The 22,399-nt window shown below is 31.7% G+C and overlaps 2 protein-coding genes across 4 annotated transcripts in view; both read right to left on the bottom strand.

Moving 5' to 3' along the window:
- LOC125071808 (serine/threonine-protein phosphatase alpha-2 isoform-like) overlaps positions 1–12,159 on the bottom strand; it is a 35,585-nt gene extending 23,426 nt beyond the window's left edge. Inside the window, exons 1-4 of one of the 3 annotated variants that reach the window (XR_007119938.1) lie at positions 11,930–12,159; positions 11,644–11,775; positions 9,886–10,102; positions 1,080–1,168 (exon numbers count right to left, since the gene is read on the bottom strand). Coding sequence is in view for 2 of the 3 variants with exons in the window: in XM_047682195.1 (XP_047538151.1) it covers positions 1,080–1,168; positions 9,886–10,102; positions 11,644–11,775; positions 11,930–11,990 (499 nt within the window). In the remaining variant the exon portion in view is untranslated. The remainder of the gene's footprint in view (positions 1–1,079; positions 1,169–9,885; positions 10,103–11,643; positions 11,776–11,929) is intronic. The other 2 variants (XM_047682195.1, XM_047682196.1) reach the window with 2 other exon arrangements.
- Positions 12,160–12,583: 424 nt separating this feature from the next.
- Positions 12,584–19,630, bottom strand: LOC125071804. The gene is made up of 12 exons (XM_047682191.1): positions 19,551–19,630; positions 19,041–19,166; positions 18,058–18,252; positions 17,280–17,419; positions 16,835–17,009; positions 16,380–16,559; positions 15,869–16,019; positions 15,050–15,221; positions 14,320–14,461; positions 13,270–13,400; positions 12,748–12,882; positions 12,584–12,638 (listed from the first exon to the last, which is right to left on the bottom strand). The coding sequence occupies exons 1-12, from the start codon at positions 19,614–19,616 to the stop codon at positions 12,602–12,604; spliced, it is 1,650 nt and encodes a 549-aa protein (XP_047538147.1). The 5' UTR covers positions 19,617–19,630; the 3' UTR covers positions 12,584–12,601.
- Between the last annotated feature and the right edge of the window lie 2,769 nt (positions 19,631–22,399).

Below are 22,399 nucleotides of genomic sequence, written 5' to 3'. Positions count from 1 at the left end.
GTTACTTGAAGTTATATAGTATTATTTAATCTGTCTGAATTTCGAGTTCTCTCTGTAGTCCCATTATCTGCTTGTGACTTATATAACGTACCAATACGATCACGAAGCATTATTACACTATGTCTGCGTATAAAACACGCATTGATGTCTTATAAATGTAAATAAAGGTCCCTGCCGTTATGCTTACTTGAACACTTTGCATAAAACTTAAATTTTCATCTTGATAAAATATATAAATACTAATATTATAAATGCGAAAGTAACTCCGTCTATATATCGGTCTGTCTATCACGGCTAAACTACTCGAACGATATTGTTGAAATTGTGTATAAAGCAAACTTCAACCCTAAGGAGTCCTTCCTATTAAACACAAAATCTTCGACCGACGCTGTTAAATAATAATTTATCTTGACTTTTTGTATGTAAATGATCCATAATAAGTACAAGATAATTTCACTTTTATGACTTTTATATTATAATAAGTATTATTTTGAAATAATTTTTAATATTATATTTGAGGATGACGCCAGTCTAGTGTTATTTTAATTTACGAAACAACAAGGAAGTCGATTCGAACGCAAAGATTAATCATTTTCATGTCTTCTTATCCGATGTGACACACACCAAAGGCCGATAAGAATTGAATTTTACGAATAGCTAACTTTGTTTTTCGTATATAAAAATACATATATATGTTGTAGTCATAACTGTCCTAAAATTCATAGTTACAAAATCCATCAAATTTTACATACTCAAGTTGAAATTTCAAAAAAACTATTTCTTATTGTAACATAATCTTATTATGTATAGTTTTATTTATTTATTATAAAAATAAATTAAAAAACTATCCTAACCAACCCGATAGAGTCGCATTCGCAATTTTAGTTTTAATACCTAAGTAAGTCTTTATTATCTACATTCACTAATTTTGGCTGTACGTTGAGTTAGGACGAAACATTTTTTTTTTTTAAATATATATAAACTACTTCAAGAATATCTGAATAAAGAAACCTTACGTTTCACTTGTCATACCAAAAGATACGTCTCGTGTATTTTATTCGAGTGAATATAGTACTCACCTATCGCGGCAACCGGTAAACAGTTGAAGCAGTCCGTGAAAGTTTTCCATAGTTTGATGTTGTACCTCCTTTTGCATTCGTCGTAGAATCTGTTGACAATAGATAACATGCTATTGAAACTGTCTTTTGAAACGTAATAACGCTTATATATTATATATATTATATATGTAACATTCTATCGAGACTGTTATGACTGTTGTATTTAAGTTACCGTATATTTAATCGAAGTTTTCATTCGCGTCGAATCGTATTTCTTGTTGCGAATAATCGAATTGCTGTTTTATGAATTACCAACCTCTACAATGTGATATTTTGTACAGTACTTACTCTAATCGACTTCGAAATCAGTGTTCCGAAAGTAACAGGAAGTTTTTAATACCTATCGATATATTCTTCACTGATTTACATTCATACTCTCATCTCAAGTGATCGTATATGTTGCGTGGGTAAGCGATAAAAATAAATTTGGTGTACGATGATCCATGACTATCAATACGGACCAGTAGAGAGAAGTTGATTTAATATATAGGTTTAAAATTAATTCATTTTAATGTTCAACAAATAAAATAAGACGTTTTCCTTACGTTGAGAGCCGAGATGGCCCAGTGGTTAGAACACGTGCATCTAAATCGGTGATTTCGGGTTCAAGCCCAGGCAGACATCACTGAATTTTCATGTGCTTAATTTGTTTTTATAATTCATCTCGTGCTCGGCCGTGAAGAAAACATCGCGAAGAAACCTGCATGTGTCTAATTTGGAATGTCCATCAACCCGCATTGGAGTAGCGTGGTGGAATATGATCCAAACCTTCTCCTCAAAGGGAGAGCAGGCCTTAGCCCAGCAGTGGGAAATTTACAGGCTGCTTATGTATTTATGTAATGTTTTCCTTACATAGATCGCATGACATGACGCATATATAAATGAGGGGTATCGTCGCGCATAAAACAGGATTAATAGACGAGTTTTAAAGCAGGACCTAGATTCCGTACGGAGAGATCGTCCTCCGAGAACTCATAACATTAATTCAGCTTGCTTTGTTTAAACCAGGCCAACTGTCAAATACACTCGTAATCATGACATAGTACATATGTATGCTTAGATCTTTAAAATTACGAAACGGATTTTGATGCGATTTTTTTTAATAGATAGATATGATTCAAGAGGAAGGTTTAGATGTATCATACATGCACAATATAGTTGAGCAACACTGATAATTTTAGAGGTTTCTAAAGTGATGTCGTGAAAAAGTTTTTTTGCGCTTACATTGCGAATGACCCGCTAGTCACAAATAAAGTATTCGTTACGATAGTTGAATCCTGATTCTCATTTCTTGCAAAAACTAGTACTTAAGTATTGGGCCGCGGTTTCGCGTTTTAGGGACTATTCCAATATTACTAGTCAAGTGTTAAATATAAAAATGTAGCCTTTCCTTGGGCATAAAGGTTGCTTCGTACCAAATTTTATCAAATTCGGTTCAGTAGTTTGGCCGTCAAAGCGTAACAGACACACCAGACCACACACACACAGACACAGAGTTACTTTCGCATTTATAATATTAGTATAGATTTATTTCTAGTATATTATTTATCTAATATTTATCAGTATTTGTATACACATGTAACACGTAGTTTACGCATGATATATTTATTGATATGTCTTTAGGTGTAAATACATCCATCAAATACTCCCCCCTAACTAAAGTTACGTACTTATAATCTAAACCAAAGGTTCTCTGGAATAATACCGCTCGTAATTAGCGTAAAGACCGGATTATGAGCTGGAATTCCTCTTTCTCTTTTAGACCATTTCATTCACGTTCATTGCGCAGGAGGTATTACACAGCACAGCACGCACAGATGTAACCTCTATCCCTTCATTCTCTAAATCAAGGCTTTTTCGAGATTTTACAAAACTAAAGGTAAAGCTACCACCGGTTCACAATGAAGATGAGCGGGAAGAACCACCAGCGAGAAGAACTCGCAAGAAATTCCGTAGTGTGTACTTATGTTAGTTATATACAATAATCCACGCTTTTTTATCACCTATAAAATGTATTTTTTATAAATGATTCGAATTGATGAATCGGCAAAGTTAAAAACATCTGCGGAATTTTACAATAGAAACGGACACCTATGAAATAGCAATCGAGGACCAATGGCTATAGATTGTTGCAATCAACGAGTTAGGACGAGGTATAGAATCAAGACTATATGATAAATAAAATAAGACCCAGTTCATAAAGTCACAATTTAACGATTGCAATAGTATTCGATGAATGGTTGAACGTTTCGACGAATGTGAACAACGTTCGTAAAGCGCGAGGCGCGACCCAACCTGACTCAGATATATGGCGAAACTATTGGCTCGATTCCAAACGGCAATGCGTAATGACCCTTGGCGTTTCACGTTTTACTATCGATTGGATCTCTCTTATCATATTTAACATTTTAAAAGCAGACGAATACATTCATTATTTCATTCATAAAAACATTCACTTTTTAAGAAATCATCTATATTAATAATTTCTTGCTAGTCTACGATACCATCCTACGACCCATCCATCCAAATCTATTCACAATTATAGATCGATAAAAAAAATTTTATACATACGGATATATGTTATTCGTACAATCGAGATATTTCGATATGAAATCCATTAAATTCAATCAAATGACAGATCAACGGGCAGCCATGTTTGACGTTTACGGGTGCGTTCAGAAAGTGTCTAATAAAAAAAAAATCGTGCAGGAAGTATACTCGATGGAAACTTATCCAAAATTAATTATAGATCGACGTTTATGGAATTTTTTTTTTTTTACCCGAGCGAAGCCTTTCATCATCAATCTAGTCATTATTATTTGTCGCCCATTCGACATTTATTATTCGCTTATAAATATGAGACGACATAATAGAAGTAGATATAATTGTTTTAAATTTCAGTAGGTTAAATTTAAATAACAAAATTCCATAACAATTTGTAGGCTACAGTTAAACAGCTTGTACTTAATAATTTTAAAAATACATTCTAAGATTGAAACAATGCGAAAGATGAGACGAAAAATAACTTACTTGGAAGAGAGAGAACTGAGGAAGAGACTTGGCTGGACGAAACTTTGTTATCATTACCAATGTCAATAATTTGTTTGCCATTTAACATCGGCAGTATGGACGTAAGCTATGGCCCAGTTTATCGCTAGTTCACAATGATGTATAAATGGGAAAGTAACTCTATCTGTCTGTTGTACTTTTACGATCAAACCACGTGAGCGAATTTGAAGGAATTAGATATGAAGCAATCTTGAACTCCAAGGAAGAACATACAAAGTTCTTCCTTGGAGTCTTCTTAAGTCTATCCTGACGAAAAACTCCTAAATCACGAGCGAGGCCGCGGGCGTCATTATTATATTTAATTATTAGCTTCCTGTACTCCTTCGTATAAACTTTAAGTGTGCTAAATCCAAAAGTGCACAATATGCTTAAAAAGTGGTACAAGTTTCTCTTCACGTATCAATATATTGATTTATTTCCTGCACGTGTGCTCCGGTTACGTAAATTCCATTCGAATGACAACGTGTGAGGTTAATAAACTCAAATTAAAGGACGTTTTGAATTAGATTGCATTGGCTAAAACAGAGGTACAGACGAGTTATACAATTCTGTCAACTGACTTCTCAATTACAGTTACAGATGGAAATGATCTATTGACAAGATAAGCGAGAACGTTTCGACTAATCATTCGATAACTAAAATTAATAGATTCGATGATTAATTGTCTCATAGCAAAGAAAAGAACTGAGTTAATGATAATGGAAAGTCACTACATATCATATTAAAAAATATATGTGTATTTTCACCGGTCTACATTCATATATGTTTATATATAAATTATAAACTATGTATTATATGTGTCGTATGCGTTCGTCAAACATCATACGATTGAGTTAAAACTTTGTACAATTGTTGGCACTTGCGTAAGATCTCTGGCAACATACGACAGGTGGGGCGTTAGTAGTATCGGATTGTTTACAAAAAAAAATTAAGAAGGCATTCTGACGCAAGCCTGACATTCAATATAATATGAATAAGAAATATATTTAGTGGTTACGTTACTTTATGGAATGCAAACCACTACAACGGTGCCATACCCTCAACCTGACAAGGTCAAGGTCAGGGTAGTATAGACGTTGTTTAGCGGGTGTTCGCTGAGACACCCTCTCTTTCTGGCATGATATGTTTGACATTCGAAAGAATGAGACAGAGCATTGTTTAACGAATGCTAAGTGTTACGTGTTAAGCAACATATAAAACCTTTAAATTGTACACACAATGTTATCTTAATATCGAAAGACAGATTGATTGCTATAGACTTAAGGAGAACTATCAAACGGAAGGAAGGCGTGATTCATTTGAATTCAAGATGGCAGCAGTAGGGTAAAAGAGGTGGAGGGACAGAGTACGGAATGGATATGCGTAAGAGTAATCGAAGATATGACTAGATATATAGATGAATGGAAGAAAGAATTAAGACGAATGCCCTTAAAACGAGATAACACTGAACAAGCGAGTGATGACGACAATGATGACGATAAAATATCACAGTCGTTAAGTTGCAGTTCACCAATTTACATTATAGATATTGAAGGAATTCTATCGCTACTTCTTTGGTAAAAACCAATAACTTTTCGACTTGGCTCAGTTTTATCTTATCGCGTTTAAAATATCAACATACCGAACGCCGTTTCCTAATCTACGTCGATGTTCATTACTTATTATTTGTGTTAAGCGATTGTTTGTTTTAGAGAACTCATGTTTGTTGCACACAATAATAATTATTACTAAAAGTACTTACGAAAAGTTTTAATTGATTTTTTAATGTATTAGAAATAATAGCAAAGAAGTAACATTAGTTTACTTTATTTTGTTGTGACACAGAAACTACTTTTACTTGGTGCATGTCCGTCTGTGTACCAACCACTCGTCATATATTCTACTGCCAAACAGCAATACTTCATATCGCTGTGTTCCGATTTGAACGGGGAGTGAGCCAGTGTAACTACAGATGCAAGGGACGTAACGTCTCTATAATAAAGTCTAAATAAACTAATTGCTGAATGCATTTGGACTTTGAACGATCAAAATCGAAAGTCATCAGGACTTGATACATTGTCATATATGATAATTTAATCTAATTAAACAAATGTACAATCCACATACAATTCATAGCACTCAAAACGATTGGACTGTATAATAAAGACGATCATACCCTATACAGCAGTTTTTTGACATGACTACCGTTCGTATAACTAATTTAATATTTACTAACAGCAAATATAGCCTTTGACGGCGCACGTTATGCCGTGACTTTACCTAAGTCGGAAAACTAAGTTCTACTGGTTTAATAAATTTTACGTTTACTCGATTTTATTTTATAAAATACTTCGTTTTGTTTGTGTGTTTCAAAGCATTACGTCATTCTGATCTAAATAAAGTTAGGGAACATTCTCACAGCGGTTTATTTTATCGTATACGCAAGGGTACGTGAAACGTTTTCTTAAAAGATGGCGTGTGTACGTATGAGACTTAACTCGTACGCATACGACGGTATTCCAGATCCAATAAAATATACCGATACGACAAATTAAACATCAGTTCGATTTTCAAATCCGTATCTGTAGAATCGTTAAAAATATTGTTAAGATTAATATTAAAATACTTTTCAACCTTTGAAACAAGTAAGATTTCAAAAACGACGCTTTAATATTATTCAATCGTTTCAAATTGAAAGAACGTCAAAAAATCCTATATTTACATTAAATTATTTCTTTATAAAAAATGTAAACATGACTTGTTTATCACAGATCACATAATCAAATATTTATCGTATCCGTTAATCGCGTTATTTGCGTATTAAAAAAAAAAAAAAGACTTTTCGTAATACGATTCTCATACCGAGCTAAAATAACTCGAATGTCAAGGCATTATTGATCGGGAGCCTTATCTTGTTGAGCTTATCTTTGAAACGAGTGATGTCATTCCATTTATAACAATGAAAGTATGTTGACTTTTCAAAATCCAGGTACGCACGTTCTTGTCTCAGGAAATTTACAAAGATCGAATCTAATAACATAGCGATTTGGACGTCTCGATTCTATTCTGATCCATCTTCGACTATTCTTCACAAAAATAAACTCAGTTTAATCGTAACTGAAGGCCGATGCTACTTATTTATATCAGTTATGATACAATCCTGATTATATTTCGATATACATCTTCGACCGAACCGGAACTGGATCGTTCGTAGTAGAATTTGAAAACTGAACCTAAACATTTCGATTCGATTGCGATAAAGGGACACTTTGATAGTAGAATTGGCGACCAGCTAATCGGCGCGGTTTCGTCTGCGTTTGACATTAGTGTTATAATTTCATTTAAAATCATAATTGTACCAATTAATAACGATGGCAATCTCAATATACTCATAGTATGATATATCTGTCCTATATGATATAAAAATAAAAATGGACCAAATATTGCACCTAGCCTGACACCTCATACGTTCGCTTTACATTTAAGTTTATACGATCAACTCGTTTGTAGTAATACTAGTATTATATGGACAGATATGCAGAATAAATCAATAGATGAATATCCCACGAACGGGCGAGGGCTTTCAATCCTTTTGAATTTAGTAAAAATCTGTGTACGAAAATACCTTTTTTCGATTATAATTATAATTCACCTCTTAGGTATATCTTCTATTTCGGTCCAGACTCCGATCGACAGTTGGTACAAACGACCACACCCGCGCGGAGCCGGGTATGGTCACTAGTATTTCATAATTCGATGAACTTATTAAGAATTTGCCTTGTGCAACTGTATGTTAAATTATAAGATAAAGGTAGATAGTAAAAAAATGCAAAATCATATCAGACAGGATGGACGATTACGCGATACGCAAAACATAGAAAAAGATAGTCGATGTACGATATTAATGTTCTGCTTAAACCATTGAATATATTTATTAGGAACATTAATAAAATAGTTTTAGTAAAGTTTTTTCTATATCTTTTGATAAACATTGTTTTAGAAGTTAATCGTAAAATAAAAGGGATTTAAAATTAGTTACAGAGAAAAAATATCGTATAATATATTATGATGACGATAAGAGGAAATAAAAAGTAACAATTAGTAAACTATTAAAAGTAACACGCAAAACGAACTTGAAACACGATCGACCTTCGATAATATGATTCAGTGCAATGACTAATGCGTAATTTGTTGGCGAACGTAAGAGGGGTCACATAAGGCGCAATATTTGGCCCTTTTTATTTTATATCATACGAGACAGATACATCGTTGATATTGGATGCAATTTTACTATAACATGTATATTTAATTATTTAAAATATGTAGGCAGACTGGCACATGAGTCACCTGATGGTACGTGGTCACCATCACCCATAGACATTGGCACAGTAACTAAAGTTCTTTACATATTCAATGCACCACCAACTTTGGAAACCTACGATGTTATGTTCCGTGTCTCTATAATTATACTGGGTACAAAAAGGAAAACAATTGCATAAAATATGACAGTTTTGCGTTAGAATATGTGATGAGGGTAGTACCTACTCAGAGAAGCTTGCACAAAGCTCTACCACCAAGTATATACAAATGCGACCATAATTCTTTTAATAAATAATAATTAACTACAGTGTTCAACGTCAGCATTCGAATAACAATAATTAATTACTTTAAATAACGTTAAACGTAATAAGAATCGGTATACATAATTTCAGTTATTAATTACAAGGCAACGATGCGTGACCGCTGAGTGAATCGTCTCCCATGACAGTAATAACAGTATATTTCCCTCAATGTTATTTTAATATTAAAATATTCACGCACACGCTGTGTAAAAGTTTTAATGCTGCATAAATCAATCTAGTATAACAATCTTAGTTACTTAGTTAAAAAAATATATTACTTTTATGTTTCTTAAATTTAACACGGAAATAAAACTTGATATCTTGTAAAATGTGCATGATATTTTTTTTAATATTGGGTCATGTAAATATAATATTGAAATTATTTACTCTTAACAAATAGAGCGTAATGTGTAAGTGTACTTTGTATTTAACATACTCAATATATGAAAACTTATTTGCTAATAATCACCAAAAGAAGTTCTGCGAGTCATATGATTAATAAACATATGTGTGATAAGATTACATACATAACTGTTTTGATTTTTTTGCAATCATAGTGAAATAACTATTTTATCATCTAATAGATAGGACGATATTATGTGTCTAATACAATATAATATTTTACACTAAAAATCATACATAGATAAACAAATAAGAAGTATATTAAGTTTCAAAAATGTCCTTTGCAGCTTTTTGTTTGAAAAATGAGAAAGAGTTCAATTTAAAAAAAATTGAAAATGTAGCAACTAAACTATTAATTAAATCTGGTAGGCAAATACTTATGGTAAGCGGTAGCCACGGCCTATTCCAAACATTGGCTATACACTTCCAATCTTGCGATCTAAGATGTATGTCCCTTGTTAAATAAAGTCTAAAACATTGCCACAATGACGAGAAAAATCCTAAGTACTAGTATATGTTATGGACATAGCTCAGTTAATATCTAGATTTAAAGTTGAATTACTCCGCTGATGGCTCATATCATTCTTAGACTAAATTTGATAAAAACAAAGTGAACTAGATAAAAAACATTGTCATATGTTGTTAAAAATGAAATATTCCATAAAAATAATTTCCTTATATAGGAAAAAACTTACCCATAAATTCTATTAATGCTAGCGCATTCATGGTTCCCTCTTAATAAGAAGAAGTTCTCTGGATATTTAATCTTGTACGCGAGTAGCAGACATATCGTTTCTAATGACTGTTTACCGCGGTCCACGTAGTCGCCGAGGAACAAATAATTTGACTCTGGTGGAAAACCGCCGTATTCAAACAGCCTTAACAAGTCATAGTATTGACCGTGGATGTCACCTGTTGACAGATAACAATATTGACATATTTGCAAATTCTTAATACTTATAATTATTAACATGTGTCACAATTATTTTTAAATCAATTTTGTTAAAATAGAATAAATGTTAATAGGTTCTTGTGACCACTATGAAATAAAATTTTACAAGATTAAATGAAATATAAAGTTCATAATAACCAATAATCAGTATTATTACATGTTTACGCAACATATTCGTTCTTAGTCATTGTGTTTGTCATAAAAAACTGTCCTGTTTGGAAACCTACATTTAAGTACATTAGTACTTAACAATACGCAACACATGTGTTAGAAAGTACATGTTTCAATCCAGAGGATTCAATGTTACTTGTGTTTTTACTAAAATCATCAATGCATATGATGTTTTTAAAATAAAACTCAAATAGGAATAGAATCAAAGTTGAGAATATAATGAAAACTAAAGCAATATCTTCACTCTAGGTAATTAATTATGTAAATGATTGAATAAATCCTAATCTATATATTTATTTTGAATCATTTGCAAGTTTGAAAAAGGAATAACGCACATTTTGTCTGTGCCATATGAAAATAATATATCAGCTAATTACGATCACATGATACTGTTTTTATAAATATTTGCATTAACCTTACAGATATCTAAAGTTGTCAAGGTTGGACTATTATATTTAAAAAAAAAAACAGTTATATAAACAAACTACACAACATGCATATGTAACGAAAAAAAGAGAAATTAACTAATTTAATCTTTAGTTTACATTATCTGTTGAATATAGATAGGAGCAATGAACTTTACAATAAAAATTAAAACTATTTTAAAAGAAAAATAGTAGTGTACTATACATATATAATAGTAGGTATAACATAGTAGGTAAACAAATGACTCATGATGATGATGAGTTCAAACAAAACTGATATAATTAAAATTTTTCTTTTACTTTATTGTAAGTATCTTTATTAATATTTACGTGTCCCTAAAAACTTAACTTAGCATACAAAAGATATGTAATGAAAGTTACGTACGTTGGTATATCAGATAATATTACGATGTGTATCATTTTCCTTCTGAATTGTTTTAATATGTATATTATATTAACATTATGTAAATATATGAAATAAATACATCTTATGTGGGGCAATGTTCGACAACTATAGCCAATACAAATGCTTTACATCATTAACATAACTTTTGTATACAATTATAAAATAACATTATTTGAAAATTTATATAATAAACGTGAGGATTTCATTTGTTATATCCTTAAGCTTGTTTGGGTTATATCGAGTTATGTTCCTTACGGCAATTATGATTTCTTTGTTTGAGTATTGATAAAAACAAATTGTTCAACAAAAAATATACTGAGCCTCTATTATATATAACACGTATAGCATTCGTGATATTTTTTTTGTGGGTAGATAATTTTTTTTTTTAATAACAGGCTGGACACAACGTACGAAAATGAATTTGAAAGTGATAAGATCTTAGAAAGTTAGAAAGCGAATTATTTAAATGTTGTACTTTTAAATATTAACGTCAACTTACCACATATTTTTAATGGTGCTTCTAACTCAAGTAATATCGGTTGTGACAAGAATATTTCTCGTGATTTCAAGCATAGCCCTTTAATCTCAATTTCCGATAACTGTACATTCATGCCAGGCTTCTCGCCTCGCACTGAAAACAACAAAATATAAACATTTCACCAACACTTATAAAACTCACAATAAACTCACTGATACAAAACACAAAAAAATAATTAACTTTAACATCACAAGAACAACTTATGAACACTTTACTGTCTATTTTACTGAACCTATTTGGCTTTTACCTTTTAATAATTTTTTTATTACGTTATCGATGTTTAACTCATCTGTGTCTCTGTCTGCCATTGGATATAATGTTTGTGCACGAAATATGACTAAATAGAATAAGAAATAGAAAAAGGATTGGTAAGATTTTTGCCGATTGCGAAAGGTTCACCCTATTTCAATTCTCGGCTAAAATGAAATTCAATGGCGGAGAGTCCAAGACATCACTCACACAACCAAACGTATAACACATCATCAGTGTTCCCTGTATAAAAAAATATAATTTATAATGTTGTCAGTTGTTTGCTATTCAAATTAAAAAAGTAGATTTAAAAAATTAGTAGAATATAATTCGATTTTGTTTGCATAAATTATCATAATTAATATCATAATATTTTTAAGAATAAGTGAAATTATCACTATCTTTTAAAAAAATTACAAATAGCACACAGTTGACCAAAAAGCATTTAAATTTTGTTTAAAATAAATATAGTCACAAAATTATAACACCAAGAAAATATAATGTAATTATTGTTCTATATTGTTAGTATATATTAAAATAAATTACCAAATTAATTAAAATAAATTAATATGTTTCGTTTCAAGTAATAATAATAAAATTGAATCGTTACAAATATTATATAATTAGGTTTATTAAAATGACAGCAATAAAAGCACTTTTGACAATTTTTCTAATCTTTTTTCGGTCCTCTGTATGGATGACGTTTACTGAAACAAGTAATTTTATTTGAAATTTTAGTATTACACGGAGCATATCATTTTTATATTCGGATTATTTGTTCGTCTATCATTTAAAAGTATAAAGGAAAAATCTTACGCGGGTATTGTTAAAGTATAAATTCCAAACTTAGTGTTGACATCTTCCAAATGGAATATACTTTGCACATATTCTTTATCCGCTGGAATTGCCGGCGTCTCAAACACTAAATTCATTATATAGTCTTCGACACAACTAAAATAAACAAATATAAAAAGTTTATTACGATTTAATATTTATAAAATTATATTTGGTTACAGGAAAGAAGCATGTGTGACTAGAGCATAATTTATTGTAAATTGGTAAATATCTATGTGAAATGACCGACTAATTATGGCAATGTTGTTATGTACATTCCAAATCCGATCAAACCATTAAGCCTCCAAATCACATGTATGCTTGACATATAGCCAACCCCATTATGAAAAACATTCCTAACCAGGTTGGCATCTGAAAGGGGGCTTGTCGTAAAAGTCTGCCAGTAAGTAACGTGTAATTGTGGCGCGATTCGAGAGATACGACTCTGAATAAAATTACGGTATTAAGTATCATATAAAACAACTAGTTAAAAGTGTAACTCACTAAGCGCATGGTTGATAAGGAACTAGTTTTTCAATTCTGTTAGGACGAAGAGTTTCAACGTAAGGGTCGGCAACAAGTTTAGTGGTTTCTGGTGTTGGACCTTTTCGAGTTTTGGGAGTAGGTGCTGGAGGCTGAAAATGGATGATGGAATATTTCCATAGTTTTACTTAATATACAATGTCTAATTTAATGGTATTTAGTCTAGTGGCGAGGTTATAAAGCAGACCGAGGCCACATTGTTTTATTAAAACAAGTTAGTAGAGTAATCCTGTGGATCTTCTACCCAATTCGATAGTGCTTGTGATTTATGACATTATATCATATATATATATATATATTTAATTTATAATAATAGTATTATCGAAAAATTACTAGTTTTATAATCTCTGGACTATGAAATGTATAGGTAAGGAGAAGTAGCTTTGTATTTAAAAAGTGTCCCTTAAAATATATGAAGTTTAGCTAGCGGAGTTAAAGATTGAACAAATTTGAAGAAACGTGCTAATACTCGGTAGAGTAAAACGAATTTTTTTTTGCGGCTTTTATTTGTAAAGAGATGACTCAGATTTTTTCGTCAATGTCACATGCGATGGTAAAACGAATATAGAGGGACCTTTATTTATTACCTTTTGGTACATTTTTTCAGGTAACCCATATGATAAACTTCTCCTTACCTCTCCATTACGCCGCGACATTACAACTGTAATGAATTTTGTCAATTATCTCATTTTGTGCGGATGTATTCCATTACACATACAAGTAATAAAAACGTGGACACATTAAGTTAAATTTAGATAAATGGATTTTGATAACATCATATAATTTATATAATATATGTTACTAAAGCAACAATTTAAATTTAAACTTTAAGGTCAAATTCGATATTCTGACAGGACTAGACATTGTAGTGAAAAAAGAATATTATCAAGCCATCGACAATCATTAAAAAATGAAAATACAACAGAGCTGCAACATAAGTAAATTTCGTGATGTGAAAATTTAATTATAATGGAGCTATTGGAGAAAATTTCTTCAGAAAGTTATCTTTACCTTGACAGCGCCATAGACAACTTCAATAAGGACTTTAACGTCTGCTTCCAAGATTCTTAGAAATTTACGCACGTTCCATTTCGTTACTTCCTTATGATTTCCCAATAAACCTAACAGCGGCGTTACGTCACATCTCGCCAGTCTAACAAAAACGTATCATATTAAGGATTTATCAATTATTTATTTCAAATGCTGATAGAATGAATGCTTTGGACAGAATTACTCTTAGATATTAGATAGACTTACAAGTCAATAGTCTGAATTTAAGGATGTAAGGAATAATATATATTAAAATCTCCTCCGAAGGATAGTGAATCTCCTGGTGTAAGTTTTATGTATATTGGCTGAGTAGTTGCTTTCCGTTAGGCCTTACAAGAAAAACGTCTCATTTTTTTAAAAACAGGCAACATCAAGTGACATCGGTAAGAGTACCGTTAGCAACTCAACGAGGGTTTTTTGGAATTGTATTGATTTATGATATTTTAATGGATGCTAAACGACCGTATGTGCTAAACAGTCGTGCAATGTTTTGGACAGTAAACTATTATTATTTTTAAAGGCTTGCGCTATGAGCGGCTTAGAATAATAAAATTATACGATTATTTTTATTCAATCAGTCTTATTGTATTCCTTGGTTAGTTGGATGCTGCAACTATATTTATTATTTAAAAAAAAAAATTTACAATCTGAATCAATGCATTTATTAATTAAAGGTAAAATATGTCCTCACCTTACAAGATCATCAATTCCTTTTAACACTTTCAGTATTGTCGCATCAGCGTTGTTGCTCAAATCGTTAACATGTTGTGTCTTTTGTTTCTCCTTTTCAAGTTCCGCCATCAGCTCGGCTAACTTCTTATCTTGGGTCTCTTCGCGAGATTCGTTAATATCTCGTTGATCCACTTTAATATATAAATCAGAATCATAATCAGAATATACTTTATTCAAGTAGGCTTTTACGAGCATTTTTGAATCGTATTTTTTCAGAACTATATTAAGTAAAGCTCGTTTCGGAATGTAAAAACAGTAATATGTTTGTTAAATTCAATTATACATATATATATCTTTATAATCTTGTGTTGAAAAATATGCTTTATTTATTAATGTATTTTTAAAAAATGATTAAAATTTATGAATCGGCAAATTTAAAAATAATTTGATCAGGATTGTAATATATTAGTTACCATAATTCAAGGCCAGCAGATCAACTGATTGAATTTTGCATTTAAATAGGACACATCTGCATTGTTATTCTTCGAAAATATCAGATTGATTAATGGATTGATACGGGCAAAGACTCTGTGCGCTAAGGCCTTTTCTTATGAGGAGAAGGCTTAAGCCACTACGCTGTTTCAGTGCGTTTTACTCATCGGTAAAACAAACCATTGTGAAACGTGCATGTGTTGGTAGAAAATATATCACTCGAACTCTAAACTACAATGCAGCATTAACCAGAAAGGGCCTTTAACCAGTAGGGTTCTTGTATATTTCAGGATTGTTACTTAATAAATAATATAGCTTTAATCATCAATCATCACAAAACACTTACTTATTCTCTGCCTTAATATTTCAAGATCCCGTCTCATCATGATAGATTCTTGTAGTACTTCACATAGAAGCACAAAAATTGAGAAGTTCTGTATCTCAGATGCATTAAATTGATTTATAATAGTCGCCACTCTATCGGAGCCAGCATAGTTCTACAAGGATAAAATTTACGTATCCCAATCGATCTAAACAGTTCAAATGAACAAATCCTGCATGTGTTTTGTAATTCATATCTAATAAATTTGTAATAATCTTAAATTATGCAAGTAAAATTTACTGATAGATGACTACTGGCTTTACTACTGTGAAAAATTACAATGGAAAATTGTTCTAAATCCGAATTAACAATAGTACTAAAAGTACACACCTCTTTGCATAGACAATGTCACAGTAAATAAATAATAAATAGGATTGTGCTATCCTAGTTTTGTATATTTACTATTTTGGTAATGGGGTTGTAATGGTCTCCTAAGCAGATTAGTTTGAGAGATATTTTCATGTTTGTAACCTACAAAGATTTCTTCTAATAGAGCATCATGTCTTGCAATTTCTTGTTCGCAGCGTTGTACCTCTTCTTGTCGTTTAATTTCTTCTTTTTCATCAGCTTCACAGATTCTTCGGGAACCCTTAACTCGGAGAAACTCCTCTAATTTCGCTAAATGGTTCAATTCCCCTTCAAATGATTGCATTTCCTAAAATTAGACTGAATCATTAAAAACATACGTTTTCCTGAAAGTTAAAATAGCAATAAATACCTTTTTCCTCAAATAAGAATACAAATAAACTACGTTTCTTCAAAATATTATTATTAGTAGGGAATGTTAACATTAAAGGCAAGTGATGAGCCAAAAAAATATCTTCTCGAATTTTGAAGCACTTTATTACGACAATATCGGGATAACTAATATTTTAATGCTGTAACTATTATGTGAAATCCTGTGTTAAGATGATAATGAAAACATCAGACCGATATATCTCTATTAAGTTGAAACAGCCCTTTCCATTTTAAAGCCTCTAACATTCTGCAACACTCGTCCCTGTCTCCAAAAGCATTGGCGGCTATCTCAAAGATATCCATAAGATATTCTTTACCCTTCACCAATTTGCCTATAGTGCGATTCCATTGTATATTAAAATCATTCCTGTAACAATTGATGTAGGTGCTCTTATTAATTTTGGATACATTAAATATTAGTATATTTTGATCGGTTCTAATATGTGGTGCAGTAAGTGAGTAATTACCATTCTTAATAATAAAGCCAAAACACTTGTCTTAACATTCATTTTTATTTACCCGCCTGCAATCCTAGTACAAACTAAGTCTAATTTATAATATACAAGAACAAATCACTTTTGCTGCATTATCAAACAGTATCGAAAGCTGAGAAATGAAGTTGGGTTCGGTTTCAAACCTCTCAACAAGAAGCCTATGAATCTCCTCACGAACGCTCTTGTTATTAGTGTTAACTACACAAAATCGTTTTGTCGCAAGATCCAGACGGTTCTCCATGCGTCGTAGGCGATTGTTCGCATTTTCAATCATTGCCAATTCCTGAAAAATTTAATGTATGAATATTCGTCCATATCCAGATCCGAAATGATCCCTGCATTAAACTATTCTATATTTGTTAGTTTTTTTGTTCTGACAACGAACAATTGGTATGTAAGTTATTTCTAATTTCATATATGTCTCTGATTGACAATATTTAGTTAATAATTTTGAACCATTCCATATGCTAATAGTCACAATGTATAAGGATATATACATTTTTAAATCTATAATTTTGGGGAGTATGGTGCTTCCCTCAAATGGATTCAACTGCTTGACAAACAATCATCGTTAAGAAGAACTTTTGGAGTTCATTCTAGCACACCGCATGGAATAAATGTCACGAGATCCTTCCACTAAAGGCAAATATCCTAACGATATTTCCTTCCCCACTTAATACGATATGGCTTTTATTATATACAGAAATGAGAATGAGTGAGAATTTAATTCTTGATCCAATCAACACTCTTAACCTTAGGTGCCTCGTCACCAAGTCATCTCGTTTCATTTTAAAACAGAAACTAATATTAACTTGATTGAAAAATAACTATTGAATAAAAATGGACTGTTTTGTCTTTTTCGGTCTAAATATTACTTGGATTATGTATATGACTTCAATTTGCGGATATTGGGTTGCATACATCAGCCTCAGTGGGTACTTTCTTGAGCAGTTCCACGAGCTGTTTTTGTGCTAAATAATTCAAGCAATCCAATTCTGCCTGCTGCGCTCTTTCGTCTCTTAGTTCGTTCTCCAAGTGCTCATAGTCGACGATGGATTTCCGAGTGCCAGACTTGTTCAGGTTATCACGGAGAGCATGCTGACCTTTTTTCGCAAGCTGGATGGATAATGAAGGAAAATTTTACATTTAGACGCTCCGTCTATGCATGTGCAGTATTACAATATTCAGGAGGTATAATATTTTCAACAGGAAAATACACACGGACTTCATTTAAATCTTACAACTGTATATGGATCTAGATAAAGTAAATTTTGGTGTATATAAGTTTTTGAGAGAAATAGTCTAGTTCAAGACCGTTGGGACGATTCATATGAATTATCATATATGGATTTATTGTAGCTTGCCACTAGCTGGCACTGCAGCACATCAGTGGACAGAATTATCTACGAGTCCTTTCAAAGTCCTAAGTATCTTTATTTCATTTATAAGAACGCCTCTAACTGCTCATTACATTACATAACACGTAACTTAAAAACGATAATATATCTGATGTACATTGAACAATAACGATTCATTATTTGTAACTTCAATAATGAGTCTTTATGGGGTCAACTTTAATATATGCTGGTCCAATTACCCGTTGTCTTAGTTATTTAAAGATAAGTTATATATACATATTTTTTTTGCATTCCGTAACAATAATAATTACACTAATATTATCACGCTTTCACATCTTAACGACCCAACCGATGAACATAACATTATGCTTGTGTCGTGTGACACAGGAAAAAGGGCACTAGCCTAACACAATAACCCAATCCCGCACCCTCCTCACAGTCGGGCGGAAAGTGATTGTAAAAAAATATTATACTTATTAGGAAGTTTATGTTTTCTGGTCAATTAGTCTTTGTATGGATTCAACAAGATTATAAAATAAAACGAACATTGATACAAAGCAGAGTCTCTCTCAATTCAGAAGCGAGGATGGATAATTGCTTTTCCTGGGGCGCCAGCTGTGGTATACCGCCTGCTCGCTTCTCCACGCTACACATGGGCGCCAGTTTTTGGAACTGAAATTGTAAATAAAATGTCGAGAATACGATTAAATAGCTGTGGTAGCTTTGCATTTATCCCTGTAAATATAGTGCCCGAATGTTTAATATAATTCAATACTTTGCGCATTGTACTTTGTAACCACTTTTTTTTTATAAATTAAATAAATATATTTTTATAGAAAATTTTAGTTACAATTGGTAAAATGTGTCATTAACTTTTGGCACCCCTTGGAATCTCGGCGCTCCTTTTGTTCCTTGTCGTTGCGGACTATAATAAAATTTAGTGCAAATATAGCCTATGCCACGCAATATGCCACGGGGCACATATGATTGAATTAAAATTTACATCAACTGAAAAAAACGGGCAAAAGCAAAAATAATTATTTGAAGTGGTTTTACCGTTCGTTGTACATTGCTGAGTTCGGCTTCAGGGTCTATAGTCTTCTGTTCTACTTGAGACGGCATTTTTATAATAAATATGTAAAATATTTATGAAACAACAGTCACTTTAGCAAAACTCGAAAAATATCAATATTTTGACAGAATATTTATTACTCTTTCCTATATGTATAGATGACAGGCCGGTACCACCTTTTTAGTGTCGCGTACTTCTGTCCATGTAGCTATTTAAAACAGATCCACTGGAAAATGGGCGAGCTGGGGGCCAATTCTACTAACTGATAACGGTCATAATAGGTTGGAGTCTATTTCTTATAAAAAGAAACCTCAGGTTAATCGTAACTGAGTGCTAACTCTACTTATTTACGTTTGACACGATACGATCTCGGTCATATCCAACTTCGAACGACCTGCAACCGGATTGTTGTGTTATTAGGTAGGAAACCGACTGAACGTTAAAGATTCGATTCGATTTCGATATAGTAAAAATTGTTAGGAGAATTGGCGCCAAGTTCGTCAGAGGTGGTTATATATACTACATCGTTAATGCGCTGGTGGCGCACCTTGGAAACAAAATATTATACAATAAATGTCTAATAATAATATTCGAGTTAAAATTCGAGTTCAGGTTATTTCCATTATATTCGTTTTAAGCTTTAAATGTATATCTTTGTACTTATGCAATACATATGTACCTGATATCAGATTATTTGGTTACTACACATAAAGACGGATCTTATTAAAAAAAAAAAAAACAAAAATATAAATTCTCAATTTATTTATTTCATTAATAATTTCACATAATGCTTTATAATGTAAATATAAACTAGTCATCATTAGGTCTAAAATTAAGTTACAATATTTAAGTACTTATGCGAGATGCCTGTATTATATGGATCGTGTATGTTTAATGTTCCCATTTAATAGTAAAAAGGTTTTACAGCTGTTGTATAAGACGTTGTCGTTGAAAAATTAAAAAAAAAAACATACAAATGGAATGTATGAAGATCAATACGCAAATTTGTGCTTATAGAAATACCTACTTGTATAATTCTTTATTTTGTAATATTATTCAAGATATGTGTGTATTTTTTTACGATTACATTCGGTAAATTAAAAAAATAAATACTTGATAGACCACATTTAAAAATATTCACATACTTACCCATAGTTATAAGGGTAAATTATAAAAACATTGCATAATAAAATAATACCATTACAAACTCCTTGACTTCAGTCTCAGTTAAAAAAAATCTCACACCATAAAATGCATTACATATTACTACATTAAGAAATTTATAATCTTATGAGCCAAAATAGATGCAGTACGTGTGACTCGCCCGTAGATGCGTGTGTGCAAATAATTAACTTTCATAGAACTCTTACAGCGAACTGTGTAATGATTTACTATTTTTAATAAGCTATATGTGCGCACACTTGCAACAAAACAATCTTTTATATTCGCACACATACATTTTTGCATGAGCAAAAACAGAGCGATATAAAGTTTGCTCTTGAGTTGCGTGCGTGAGTACACAACACGCATGTACGGTCTAGCTTTTTATATTAAAGTCGGTTCATATATAAAAGCATGTAGCAAAAACGACTTATATTCATATGATCTAACGGCAGGAGATTGATAAAGGATTGTTAGGATTGTAAAGAAAATTATTAACTGGTTTTAATTAAGTTCTTGGTATTCATATAACCGCATAGACATCGAATGACTCCCACGTATACGCACAGTGCTGTCGAAAATCATTTAGAATGTCTATCGCCATTTCTGATTAGATAGATATACCTGTGTAAGATGTCTCCAATTGATGTCTGTATGTGTTACTAGCGTAACACCGGATAGTGTTTGCTACAAACGTTTACAATATGAATCAAATTTTGATAACATTAAAGCAATTTACAAGCTCCCTTGAAGGATATTCGACGGTAACTTTAGTTAATCGACGTTCCTTTGAGCGTATCAGTGTGTATGATTATTTAAAAGTAAACATTTCAATGGGTACAAGTGGCCACACGTTACATTTTACTAACAAATTACCAGCAAAAATCTTGAACATTTTACAGTTTAATAGGGGTCAGTTCTATCAATCGCGAGCTGTTGGTTTCCTCACTAACTACAACTATTAAAACGAACTCTGCGTATTTACCGTTCGTTCGTTCGTGTCAAGATGTTTGCCGGCTCTAACAATGTTTGCTATGAAAATGTGTCAAGTTTATTAATTTTAGGTTACACTCACATCTGCTTGTATAACGAAACATGTATAGCAGTAGCATTATGATTTGGGTCTGGAACATCAGTTACAATACAATATAGTTATTTCAAGAATATATTGCAAGCAAATATATCACTTATATATTTTATATATACTTATATAGTTTTTTTTTATAATATTGCACAATTTGGAAATAATTCGTGGCAAACATTTTTTTTATATTGATTTCTATTATATGTAAGGCACTTACAAAGGCATTTTGGTATCAAATATTTTAAGAGCCTTGACGGAAATTTTGCATATATATAAAATTATTCGTAGAATGATATACATAGTACGATATTTTAAATCCATTTAAGGCACTCGGATACTAATTAAAAATATATTGTGAAAAATGAATTAATATATTAGACATTAATTTAATATTGATTAATATTTTAAATCTAAGATTGCAGCAGATCGTTATTGTATATATTATTGTATATTAATTATTGTTAATAATATGGCTATTAATGTATTCAGTGAACAATTATTACCTCTACTTCCGCGTTTATTTTTCAAAGTGCACTAATAATTTCACTTTAAGCGATCTACGACTAAAATAAGTGTTATTTACAAAAT

Source organism: Vanessa atalanta, chromosome 20 (assembly GCF_905147765.1).
Source record: "Vanessa atalanta chromosome 20, ilVanAtal1.2, whole genome shotgun sequence".
Classification (NCBI taxonomy): Eukaryota; Metazoa; Arthropoda; class Insecta; order Lepidoptera; family Nymphalidae; genus Vanessa; species Vanessa atalanta.
The sequence above is the reverse complement of the archived record's forward strand: the minus strand, read 5'-3'. Positions and strand labels throughout refer to the sequence as shown.